A 14,185-nucleotide genomic window follows, 5' to 3' on the forward strand; every position below is an offset into this window, starting at 1 on the left:
AAATATTATTTTATTATTTTTTTAATTTTTATTTATTCTTCCTCTATTCATTCCCAACAGCTATATTTTTCAAATTCCTAACGGCTATATTTTAAATCTTTTGACGATAACATTTTCAAATGGTAATATTTCTCAATAGCCACATATTTCAATTGGAATTGATAAATTTAAAGATTAACATAGAGTTTATAAATTTCAAATTACATAAAATTGATCAAATCTATGTAACTTGGAATGAATTTATTTATTAATTTTGTCCTAATTTTTATCTTTTAATTATTAATATTCATAAACTTATCAATTAATCTTTCTATTTTATTTGAAGAAAAACCCATCTAATCTTAATTTAAGGGATTTTTTTTATTCCTATTATTCATTAACTTATAATTAATTTTCTTAAAAAAAATTAATACTTGGTCAGACAAATTTTTTTTGCTTAGATCATCTTAATAATATTTAAACGACACCATTCAAACATATAAGGATAAAAGATATCTGGTGGGTAAAGCTAGTGTCACACTTGGTTCAGTACAAAGTGTACAACAGGGGCGCAGAGCTAAAGTTTGTGATCTGAGTGGGCAAAAGATAACATAGCATAAAGCACATTTACAAAGAAAATGAAGAAGTCTGGTGGGAGCTACCGTCTTCCCAAGCCAATTCCAAGAAGAATGGCTGAAATGATGGCAAGTGGATGTGTAGATAAAATTGTGAGCTAGGGAGGCCAAACGAATTCCAAAGAGAACGGATAAAGTTTCCCTCTAAACTAGATTAGAAAGAGTTTACAAATCCATGCAGTAATCTATAAGGCTATCTACATCTCATGCAATGCCTAACCTAAGTACTTTCCTCCAAATCGATTTGGAGGAAAATTCTGGCCTGGTAAAGTAAGGAAGCAGAGTTGGCTGCATGTGCAAACCTAAGCGTACAAACGACCTTGCCGCCTCAGTTGCTAGTCTCAGCTGCTCACCAAGGAGTTTGCCGGACACAATTCTAAAACAAAAAAGGCATGTATAACTTAAGCCTTAAAGTTTTGAATAATTGCGTCTACTTCCTAGCTGCACTACCTGAAGCCATTTCCACTAAAGTATGGGGCATACTCACATTTCAAACAATGTGAAACAGATAAGTACAATTTAAATGTCTAATAGCGGTACACCATACAACAGCAACAACAAATACATTTGCAGAAAAGCAAGCAATTAATGGTACAAATCACTTTAAAAACTTCCGTCATTGAATTTTAGGCCATTCCATCAAATTTAAGTTTGCCATGTTTGCAGAAATACCAAAATACATACATTTTATTTATGGGGAAAAATATATATACATGTTAAACAGGATCCAAAAGGAAGAGACTACATAATTATGTTTAAACTACATCACTCGTGTTGTATAACCTAGCTAAAATATGAACATAGGAAGTAATCAGATGAACAGGAGAATATAACTCAGTCATGAAAACTACAAGGTATCACTGTGAGACTCAAGAAAGTATGTATCCTGATGTTGTATAACACATGATGAAGTACAAGGCCAAAGGTTCTGGGGTGAACCAAAAAACAACTGCAAATTTTTGTCTCTTCAGCAAAATTACAAAGAAGTTGCATACTGTTTTGTGGGATCAATACCGTGTCATGTTTCTCCACTTATCCTTCAGATCAACCTGAAAATTTACTTCAAACTTACATACAGGGTATAAATACTTGGAAAGCAAAGTAAGACATTGCAAATGTGTACAACAACAAATTACCTCTGTTCTTTCATCAAAAATATCACGATAGGAATTCAAGATGAGCTTCCAATTTCCTTTACCATACCTTCAACAGGAAACATGACAAAAATTAAATGTGAAGATCCACATTTAAAAAAAAAAAAAAAAAGGTATATAGAGTTTATTTATAACTGAAACTTGAGTCTATAAAAAATCCTGTTTTCAAAAATATACTCTACTGATGTTTATTAATAATCAGAACAAGCACATACTTCTGCACACCAGTCCTTAAAGTATCTTCCTCCAATAAACTCCATCTCTTCAATCTTCTCCTCCTAACAAACTTTGTAACCTCATACTTCTTCAATGGAGAAACAATCTTTCTCTTTGGGCTAGGTAGGTGAGGCCTACCTGCACGATTGGTCATTCCTCCTGGTGACCCATCTATTGAATCTTCCCACTGCAAAGACATAAGACAACTTTCAAAAATGACACACTACAGACAATGTACATAAATAAACAGGAGAATATTGCTTCTTAGACATAACAAAGGCTATATGAGAATGAAAAAGGGCAACCAGACTTCAAGTAGTTCAATAATCATTTATCACCACAAGTTAAGATGATCTCATGCTGATTATGTTGTTTTATAAGGGTCATACCAAATACACAAATCTCACACTTTTGCAAGGTTTGGGAGAGATCATGGTAGACAGCCAAGTGGAGGCTGATTCCCGAGTTTGAATCCATGACCGGTCACTTTTGGTGGAAGGCACTTGCCATCGCACCAAGGCCTGACCTCTAATTATGTTGTTTTATCAAAAGAGAAGAGATAAAAATAGCCGGTTATGCTGTAACATATAATTAAGATGAGTTCAAGAAAATGCAAGACATAAGACAACTCTCAGAAATGACACACTATGCATTATGTTCATATATGAATTAGATAATACACATGATGTATCAACTATTTGCATGTAACATGATATATTAACCCCAGTTACCACACAATTTAAAAACAAACCAAGAAATTGAAACAACAGAAATTGACCACACATACCTCATAAGTATGGGCAGTGCCATTCCGCTCCATTAAGCTTGGTCGTGTAGCATTGCCCTGAGGAATGCAGGACTGATTTCCACAACCAGAGTCAGTAGTTTGTGCAGCTACGCCTTTGTCAACAGATGGATTGAGTGCATCTATGTCTTTTCCACTTTGATTTTCTACAGAAGGTTCATGTATCTTATCTTTTTTCACCATGTCAGCTATTATGGTTTCAGACAAATGTAATGCCTCAGGAAGTGGATCGTTCACCACCGCTTGTAACTCCAAAGAGCTGGATTTAAGTGCTTCTCTTATCATATTCACTTCAGGGGTAGTAGGCAAGGAATCATATTTGCTAGGTGATGCGTCTGTGTCCACTTCTTCAGTAATCCTAACTCCTCCTTTAGAGCGTTTATGCCAAGCAACATGCTTGCATCTAGGAAGCACATTCCCCTTATGTATTTCTGAGTGATATGGAAGGGCAAACCCAAAAATCAAAGGGGAAAAAGGAATCCTTAGCTATATAAATGTTAAGCTCAAGGATGTCATTAACAAGCTTAAGATGTGACTAATCTGATCATGAAACATGCAAGTAGAAGGATGGCCTTAATTACGTATATATTTAACCAAACCTCAACTAGGTAAAGTTAATAGCTTTGACAGGAGTAGCAGAAAGGAATCAACATAAAAGAGAAATTTGAGAAATCAATTTGAAATAGAACCATTAAAAAAATGAACAGCAAAAAATTCTCATTTAGCCCCACTGAACTGCCTAAAGAGATAGCAATTGTTTTACTCTAACCTGACAAAAGTTCAATCATGGGTGCACAAGAGTTGACTTCCTGTGTTTTACCTGTTATTTAACCAAACCTCAACTAGGAAAAGTTAATAGCTTTGACAGGAGCAGCAGAAAGGAATCAACATAAAAGAGAAATTTGAGAAATCAATTTGAAATAGAACCATTAAAAAAAATGAACAGCACAAAATTCTCATTCAGCCCCACTGAACTGCCTAAAGAGATAGCAATTGTTTTACTCTAACCTGACAAAAGTCCAATCATGGGTGCACAAGAGTTGACTTCCTGTGTTTTACCTGTTATTTCATGGTTTTGACCCTGTTTCAACTAGTTAAATTGGATATTGCATGCTCTTAAACTTATATGAGATCCGAAAAGTTTTGGTTTCTTTGTCATAGCATGGCTAGTGTTCGTGTAGCATTAGGTTATTTTGCATTTCTTATCTCCAATCACTTGAGATACTTTATAAAACCTAAGGTTTTTATCTTAATCCTCCATATCTTATCAATTTTGTGCGCTAGCTAAGTTGTTGTTAATAGATAGAGCTGAGTGCATTCATTCAGCAGTGTTGTGAAGTAGTATAGTGCTTCTTGGAATCTAAAGATAATCAGAAAATTTATGGCAATGATAAACATGATATTTAGACAGTCATCTTCTCCCTCCTTTCCCTATTTTGCATATTTAAAAAAAAAAAAAAAAGGTATATAGAGTTTATTTATAACTGAAACTTGAGTCTATAAAAAATCCTGTTTTCAAAAATATACTCTACTGATGTTTATTAATAATCAGAACAAGCACATACTTCTGCACACCAGTCCTTAAAGTATCTTCCTCCAATAAACTCCATCTCTTCAATCTTCTCCTCCTAACAAACTTTGTAACCTCATACTTCTTCAATGGAGAAACAATCTTTCTCTTTGGGCTAGGTAGGTGAGGCCTACCTGCACGATTGGTCATTCCTCCTGGTGACCCATCTATTGAATCCTCCCACTGCAAAGACATAAGACAACTTTCAAAAATGACACACTACAGACAATGTACATAAATAAACAGGAGAATATTGCTTCTTAGACATAACAAAGGCTATATGAGAATGAAAAAGGGCAACCAGACTTCAAGTAGTTCAATAATCATTTATCACCACAAGTTAAGATGATCTCATGCTGATTATGTTGTTTTATAAAGGTCATACCAAATACACAAATCTCACACTTTTGCAAGGTTTGGGAGAGATCATGGTAGACAGCCAAGTGGAGGCTGATTCCCAAGTTTGAATCCATGACCGGTCACTTTTGGTGGAAGGCACTTGCCATCGCACCAAGGCCTGACCTCTAATTATGTTGTTTTATCAAAAGAGAAGAGATAAAAATAGCCAGTTATGCTGTAACATATAATTAAGATGAGTTCAAGAAAATGCAAGACATAAGACAACTCTCAGAAATGACACACTATGCATTATGTTCATATATGAATTAGATAATACACATGATGTATCAACTATTTGCATGTAACATGATATATTAACCCCAGTTACCACACAATTTAAAAACAAACCAAGAAATTGAAACAACAGAAATTGACCACACATACCTCATAAGTATGGGCAGTGCCATTCCGCTCCATTAAGCTTGGTCGTGTAGCATTGCCCTGAGGAATGCAGGACTGATTTCCACAACCAGAGTCAGTAGTTTGTGCAGCTACACCTTTGTCAACAGATGGATTGAGTGCATCTATGTCTTTTCCACTTTGATTTTCTACAGAAGGTTCATGTATCTTATCTTTTTTCACCATGTCAGCTATTATGGTTTCAGACAAATGTAACGCATCAGGAAGTGGATCGTTCACCACCGCTTGTAACTCCAAAGAGCTGGATTTAAGTGCTTCTCTTATCATATTCACTTCAGGGGTAGTAGGCAAGGAATCATATTTGCTAGGTGATGCGTCTGTGTCCACTTCTTCAGTAATCCTAACTCCTCCTTTAGAGCGTTTATGCCAAGCAACATGCTTGCATCTAGGAAGCACATTCCCCTTATGTATTTCTGAGTGATATGGAAGGGCAAACCCAAAAATCAAAGGAGAAAAAGGAATCCTTAGCTATATAAATGTTAAGCTCAAGAATGTCATTAACAAGCTTAAGATGTGACTAATCTGATCATGAAACATGCAAGTAGAAGGATGGCCTTAATTACGTATATATTTAACCAAACCTCAACTAGGAAAAGTTAATAGCTTTGACAGGAGTAGCAGAAAGGAATCAACATAAAAGAGAAATTTGAGAAATCAATTTGAAATAGAACCATTAAAAAAATGAACAGCAAAAAATTCTCATTTAGCCCCACTGAACTGCCTAAAGAGATAGCAATTGTTTTACTCTAACCTGACAAAAGTTCAATCATGGGTGCACAAGAGTTGACTTCCTGTGTTTTACCTGTTATTTAACCAAACCTCAACTAGGAAAAGTTAATAGCTTTGACAGGAGCACCAGAAAGGAATCAACATAAAAGAGAAATTTGAGAAATCAATTTGAAATAGAACCATTAAAAAAAATGAACAGCACAAAATTCTCATTCAGCCCCACTGAACTGCCTAAAGAGATAGCAATTGTTTTACTCTAACCTGACAAAAGTCCAATCATGGGTGCACAAGAGTTGACTTCCTGTGTTTTACCTGTTATTTCATGGTTTTGACCCTGTTTCAACTAGTTAAATTGGATATTGCATGCTCTTAAACTTATATGAGATCCGAAAAGTTTTGGTTTCTTTGTCATAGCATGGCTAGTGTTCGTGTAGCATTAGGTTATTTTGCATTTCTTATCTCCAATCACTTGAGATACTTTATAAAACCTAAGGTTTTTATCTTAATCCTCCATATCTTATCAATTTTGTGCGCTAGCTAAGTTGTTGTTAATAGATAGAGCTGAGTGCATTCATTCAGCAGTGTTGTGAAGTAGTATAGTGCTTCTTGGAATCTAAAGATAATCAGAAAATTTATGGCAATGATAAACATGATATTTAGACAGTCATCTTCTCCCTCCTTTCCCTATTTTGCAGGTCTTGCATCTGCAGTCCATGAGACCTGCTAGAGAAGGTGATATTCCTGTTAGGGTTAAAAACTCTTACAACCCTAAAGCTCCATGTACTCTTATAACCAGGGGCAAGAGATAAGAGTAAGATTTGTAGCAATTGAGTGTTGTTACGTGTTGTATAGAAGATTCCAACCAGCAATAAAATTTTCTCTCTCTAATATTTTTTTGATAAGTAATGTAAATTTATTCAAATCATAAAAAAGAATCACCCAAGTATACATGACGTATACAGCTGGATCATAACAATCATGTACATAAGTTACAAACATCCATCAAGTCATGGATTGAAAAAATGGAATGGCTTATAACAATGGACATCCAATCAGTCAGCATTCTAAAGAAGAGATTTTTAAGATCAGCTACTGTTCTTTCTGAATCCTCAAAGCATTGGTTTTTTCTCTCACTCCAAATGCACCACATCAAGTAATGAGGGATGGCCATTCAAATAACACCATTGCGATGACTACCAAACTTTCCTTGCCAACATGCTAAAAGTTCCACCAGTCTTTGGCTTTACCCAGTAACTACCAAACAAGATGAAGACCATAGACCATAGCTCAAATGCAATAGAACAATGTAGTAAAATTGCAGGCAGTACTAACTAGTATTGTTTTGAAACGGAATATAACAATGTTAGATATTGTTAGCACTATAATGCTTGGTCAATGTAGCTTCCTTGCTAAGGTGAGAAGCTAATGATTGGGTGCCCTTTAGCCTTTTGTTGACTCAAAATCTCATTTTTGCATGGTTTATGTCCAAGCAAAAATATTGAGAACAGCTTCATATTCTCAATATTGGAAGATTTGGGCATATCAGTTGATGTTGTAGCTACTAGTGAAGTTAGTATTTCCTTGACACTGGATCCATCAAAGCTTTGGAGTAGAGAGCTGATTCAGAAGGCAAGCGTATGATAACTTGTTTGTGTTACAATTTCTTGTTTAAATTTACAACTTCAATTAGCACATGCCTTAATTCCAGGCATTTTGTGGTTTTCTTGCAAATCATTGCTTGCATGCATAAAGTCAACTACAGTCTCTGCTCCATATGCCTATCATACTATATGTACTATTAGTATTTTAATCTGCAGAGCAGTTGTGTATTTTTTTTCTTTGCAACTGCATTTATTTTTTTCCCTCATCTCATACTATTCTTTTTTGATCAGGAACTCGACCATGTTCTGGAGCAACTTGAGAAAATTGCTGTCGTGAACCTTCTTCGGCACAGGGCAATTATTTCTCTCATTGGAAATGTCCAGAGGTTATCACTGATACTGGAGAAGGTGCTGTATACATTTTGCACACACACTTAGAAAATATCTTTTGAATTGTTTTGTTTTTTTTTTTTTTTTTGGGATAAGCAACGAACTTTGAATATCTCTTGAACTGTTTTAGAAACTTCTTAAGGTGATTGCAATTGTTGACTTATTTTTCTCTAACTGTTGTAAGACATTCTCTAGATTACCTTAATGATCTTAAATTTGTGGAATATTCATCTCTTTGAGAGTTTTTCTCATGTTCATTTTCAACTGAATTCTTACAAGAAGCGGAAACTTTAGGACATGATTGGAATAAACTTTGAGGATAAATGGCAACTATTACAAGTTTCTATATTCATTTTTGCCAAAGTTTGTCCATTAAGTTTATGTTGGTTTTATTTATTTATTTTAAATTCAGTGGAGGGAAATTGTTCGTATAAGAAGCCATTGTCTTTCCATGCCATTTGCTTACTATATTTCAGTTGATCTCATTGGTCATTCGTGTAGCTTTATGCAGTAGTCAGTACACACATAATAGCAAATAACTAAACAAGAAATAGTCATTGACCTCATCCAGCTGTCTCTTTTTTGCATTTTCTGTTCTACTTCTACACAACTGTTTCTTGATTTCTTTTTGCATATATGTTATGTTAGTGTGTGTCATATCTCAGCATCATACATAAGCCTCAATTTCTAAGCACCATGACTGTACACTAAATATCAACCAAAACACATAGTAAAGTTAGAAGAAAAAAAAAATGTACCTTTACCTCTCCCTGCAGGTTTATCATTGACACCCATTTCTCGACTTCCCTCTCCATTCACTGTCGGCTCCAGATGCGTCGCCCCTACCTCTTCTTCCACCCCCAATTCACCCACATTACTGGAATCCACCACTGCCACCACCGCCGCCGCCGCTGCAGGCTCGGCTGCTTCAACCGTCGCAGCAGCCAATCCACCGGCATTGTTGGCAGGCATTTGATCGCCACTCAAATTCTGTAAATCAGAGGGCTCTATCAACGCCGCCGCGGACTCGAGAAACGAAGGCCCCATGAGCGCCCAAGCCTCTCCTAAAAAAACCCTAAGTGCACGCAGAGCCTCGGTCCTCGTATTCAGCTTCGTCAACCTCTTCGCCGTATTGGCCTCCCAAAGCGCCAGCTCCAAATCGTCCCTCCACCGAGTCAACTCGTCCGTAACCAACTCGGTCTTCCCGTACTTCTCCAAATTACCAATCCTGCCCCTCCACACCCTCTTCACCGCCTCGAAATACTCCCCGTGCTTGTCGGGGCTTCCCAACAAATACTTGACCGTACACTCCACCGCCACCGCACAGTACGCCGCTTTCAACGAGTCTCTGATCTCGACCCCCTCGCTCCGATCCATTTCTTCGATCAGTTCCAATGTCTGGAGCGTCGTTTCGGTGACCGATGCGTCGGCAATTTCGGACCGGATCGTGCGGAGGAGGACGGTCTTCTTGAAGCGAGAGTCGGCGCCGGAGACCGGTAATACTTGGAGGACCTTCTTGATGACGTGGTCTGGCGCCGTGCTTCGCATTAGGAATTCGGAAATCCATCGGCAAATGTCTGGGTCCATCGTGAACGTGATTCAAGAATTGGGAACTGGCATTAGGGTTTTGTGAGTGGTTTTTGGGAAAAATTTAATGGTTAGGGCTTGCCATGGAAGCATCTGGTAAAGCTGTGACCTTTGAGTTTGGTTTTCACTTTTTGGAAAATACTAACGAGCACCGATTAATAATCTACCAATGGACAGTGGTTAATAATTTATTAAATTTTTTTGGGGAAATGAAAAAAATAATTAATACTAGTATTTGGACACACGCTCACACACGTGCTCTAAAGCTTTTTTATTTTCTGAATAAAATCAACGTATAATAATTTTTCAACGTAGATAAAGTGGTAACAAAAAATTTTTCAAACACAAAGAACGTAATGATTGGTAGATTATAAAGTGGAACACAAGATATTGTACCAAAGATTTGTATTCATTTATGTGATCTGTATATTGTAGTCGTGGTTTTTTCTCTTTTGTAGTGTTGGCCTTTTTTAGATGGGTAAGCTTTACATAAGAAATATATGCTTCCAATTGGGATTGATGGGTCTTTTGATGGAATAATTTATGAAAATTTTTAGGTTGTTACTTTGACAGAAATGTTGATACTTTAAAATGTACAATACCCAATTTCAAATAAGCAAAATGAGACATGATAAGATTTATATAATTTGGGTTTTTTGTTTCAGTGGGATTTTGGTGGGCAGTGGCATGGTGGCGTGGTAGGCATGGTGGTGGTGGTGTGGTGATGATTGGGTTGTTTGGCTGTTGAGAGAGGGACAGAGACTCAGAGAGGCAGGTATAGGGTTGAAGAGAAATGAGTGATTGATAACATTTATATATTATTTTATTGTATATTTATATTATTTTAGTGTATAGTATTATAAAATAAAAGTTGGAATGTTGGAAGTATTAAAAATTGTATGGTATAATTAATAAAATAGCTTTTTTGGGATGGTAAAATAGGATAGGATTGAAAAAAATCATTGTGGATGCCCTAAGGAATAACGACAAAGACCAAATTGACACAACATTAAAAAGGTTAAGGACTAAATTTATACAATTAAAAGATTAAGAACCAAACTGAAATGTAGTGTAAATGATAAGGATCAATTTTGTAATTTATTCAAAATAATAATATTAAGAGCTCAACAAAAAATTAAAACAATTTTACAACATTTATAAATTAACATGCAAACTCACACATGGGTCTACCACAATCTCCAATAACTTGGTATGCTAATTTGAAAATGTTTTTGTTTATGGCTTTTCTTTAAAAGGAAATGATATATATATATATATATAGTTTTTTTTTAGTTACAAAAAGATCTAGGGAGAATATTCCTTCTAAAAAAAAAAGATCTTTAGGGAGAATATGACAAGCACGTGACTTTCATTACATGCGGGTGCGGCGAAACAGAATCGGGTTCGTTTCCTAGAATTGTCAGAACTCGAAACCGATTCCAGACGGTAATAATGGACCTTATCTTATTGACTGCGGTAGGAGGGTTTTGCTCAAGTGCGGCTTTTTTTATTTGTGACGGACAAAATTTATGTCATAAACAGTACGTACATGTTACGATATTCATGCATGAGATTAAAAAATAAAAGTGTCAATATATTTACTTTAATTTTTGTTCAGTCAAGAAATCGTTTATAACTTCAGCACAATGTGCTATAAGGACCCATTTATGGACGGTAACCGCTAGGGAAAGGTAACTAATGTCAGTGGGCTGATAAAATTTATTTTAATAAGTTTTGATATCATTTTTAAAATAAAAAAAATTGTTAAATATTAATTCTTTTTTTTTTCATAAAAATTTATTAATTGAATTGTTAACCAATATTTATGACACTTGTTAACATAACCAAAAAATTTCAAAATCTGTATATATTAAGGGATTTAGAAATTTATTATTGTTTTTCTTTTTATTAAAAATACTCTAAATTAATTAACAAAACTTAAAATGAGGTTAAAATAGTAAATTAACAAAAGAAAGTTATTATTATTTTTTTTACTGTCAAAAATACTCACCTAACTTAAAAATATGGTTAAAATAATAAATTAACAAAAATAATAAATTCCTCTTCTACGTTGAAACGCCTTCATGCTTCTAATAAACTCCTACTTTTACGTTGATTTAAATTCTTACTTCTACTCACTAACTCCCTACAAAAAGATCACTCATTTATTAGTTTTAAAACTCTTCCAATTTACAAAACTTACCCCACATATATATATATAATATATATATTTTTGTTGATTGAAAAAAATAAAAATCTCAAATTATAATAAATATTAATTATTAATATTTATCCAATAAAATAAAAAGTTTCAAAGCACGCGTGTGAGCATATTAAATTTATCTAAAAATAAAAGAGCTTCAGAGCACGCGTATAAGCGCGTGTCCAAGGCTAGTATTAATTATTTTTTCCATTTCCCATAAAAAATTTAATAAATTGTTAACCACTGTCCATTGGTAGATTATTAATCGGTGCTCCGTTAGTATTTTCGCAAAAGTGAAAACCAAACTCACAAGGTCACAGCTTTACCAGATGCTTCCATGGCAAGCCCTAAACCTTAAATTTTTCCCAAAAACCACTCANAAAAAAAAAAAAAAAAAAAAAAAACCACTAAATCACTACCACATCTAACCCATCTGAATCAAAAGATAAAAATCAATCCATGCCTCACTATAAAACATGCATAAAACCCACACAAAACCTAAATCGGCGAAACCATTTGACCCACAGTGCCACCAGATCAACGCCGCCAACATCACACCACATCCAGCTCATCATCAACGATCTTGAGTGACCCATCATCAACGACATTGGCAACCCACCAATCTCCACTAAGAAACCCACCAATCTCTGTTGATCCACGCCAATCCAAAATCCACGCCGATCTCTATGGCATGACCATGAACCAAACCCAGCTCCAATACAAGCCTTGAACGAGAAAGAAAGAGTGAGGACTATGAGGGACAAGCTCTGAGAGAGAGTCAATGAGAAACGCTGAAAGGGAGAGAAAGAAAAGTAAAAAAAAATAATAAAATAATATATTTTCGTTTTACAATTGAGTTACAGTGCAATTCTACATTTAGAATTGCACTGTAGCACAAATTTTTTTTTCTTTTTTTGCAATAGTTATAATATGCAACTTCTAATGGAGTGAGCGAAACGGGCCTGAATGGTAAAATAGGCTTACATCTGGCATTCCCCCTTTCTGTTGTTGATGCTCTTAGATGGAAAAAGCTAGTGTCAAATAAAATAATAAAAAATGATTTTTCATGCCACATCAACTGTTAACTATATTGCCACATCATATTTTTTTTTTTATTAAAAAAAACCCATATTAAAATTAGTAATTCTAAAGTTAGTAATTCAGATCAGAAGTTTTTGTACTCTGTCGGTCTGCCCCCATCGTCCACTTCACCAACCTTTGGAAATTTCGAAACACACATTGGGTTGATCACAAGAAGATCAGGGAATTATAAGATGGTGTAGATGGTTTTATGACTAGAGATAGGAGGTGCCAAAAATCCAATTGAGTAGCCGAACTTTATTACCCTTTAAGACAAGATGCAAAGTAGAGCAACAAGGTTACCAATTGGGAATGTTTACCGTTGGGGATTGGGCTTAATGCTTCTGCAATGTAGTGATATTCGATGTTGTTTGTGATTTATATTTGTAAATGTCTATATGATTTGAATGAATTGATATTAGCATTGTCATCGGATTTTTATATTGTTATATTTAATGATGATTAATACTAATAGATCTGGAAAGTTGGTTTCCATTTTTTTTTATAATTATTATCTTACTGATTAATAGGTCTAGAGAACGGAGATAGTGTTGGATTCATTTACTTTGGAGTCACGGGTTGAATCAAAACTTGCATTGATGGGTCTCTCATGCTTAGGTGATGGTGGCAAATTGACAATGTTGTAGAGAGAAGAGGAGAGGTGAGGCAAAGAAAATGAAGAAATTACACAGATTAAGTGTGTGTTTGGCAAAAATTAAAAAGCCAGCTTATTTTACTATGTAGCTTATTTTTACTATTATTTATGGGTCTCACTGTACTTTTTGATACTATTCATGGGTTCCATTATACTATTTCAGTTAACTTTTACATTTATTTATAGTATTTCTAGCAAAAAGTTTTCAATTCCAGCAAAATAAGCAGATCCCAAACAGACCCTAAGTGGTTTTTTTTTTAGAAATGATATGTCCACACAACATTTTTACAACAAATTCTAAATGACAAGTTGTTATTAGTTGTTATTGTTGAGGCAAAAAAGTAATTTTAGTGTCAGGTTCAAATTTAAACTAATAACAATTAACCATCTATGATTTGATGTTAAAATGTTATACACGTAACACCTCTTTTTTTCTTTTCTTTTTTTAACCGTAGGATTAGTAAATTGTCATGTGTTATTTTACATTTTCAATTTGAATTTTTTTCTATCATTTTTTTTTTTGAGTTTTATTTATTTATTTATTTTTAATTTGACGCAATGGTATAGTTAGCAATTGATGTGGTATGAAAAATTATTTTTTATTGTTTTGTTTGACACATCAGTTTTTTTCCATCCAAGGGATAATAATGGGAATCAAATTGATACAACAATAAAAAATTAGGGACCAAATTGATACAGTTAATATGTTAGGGACCAAATTGAGATATGGTGTAAAAAATACGAACAACTTTGTAATATAAC

The 14,185-nt window shown here is 34.6% G+C and overlaps 1 protein-coding gene across 1 annotated transcript; it reads right to left on the reverse strand.

The window, feature by feature from the left end:
• Nucleotides 1–1,550: 1,550 nt before the first annotated feature.
• Nucleotides 1,551–9,654, reverse strand: LOC112025000 (uncharacterized). The gene is made up of 8 exons (XM_065763839.1): nucleotides 8,657–9,654; nucleotides 5,930–5,980; nucleotides 5,143–5,591; nucleotides 4,322–4,542; nucleotides 2,772–3,270; nucleotides 1,984–2,171; nucleotides 1,751–1,817; nucleotides 1,551–1,663 (listed from the first exon to the last, which is right to left on the reverse strand). The coding sequence occupies exons 1-8, from the start codon at nucleotides 9,483–9,485 to the stop codon at nucleotides 1,622–1,624; spliced, it is 2,346 nt and encodes a 781-aa protein (XP_065619911.1). The 5' UTR covers nucleotides 9,486–9,654; the 3' UTR covers nucleotides 1,551–1,621.
• Between the last annotated feature and the right edge of the window lie 4,531 nt (nucleotides 9,655–14,185).

The sequence above is a fragment of the Quercus suber genome, unplaced genomic scaffold (genome assembly GCF_002906115.3).
Source record: "Quercus suber isolate HL8 unplaced genomic scaffold, Cork oak 2.0 scaffold_528, whole genome shotgun sequence".
Lineage (NCBI taxonomy): Eukaryota > Viridiplantae > Streptophyta > Magnoliopsida > Fagales > Fagaceae > Quercus > Quercus suber.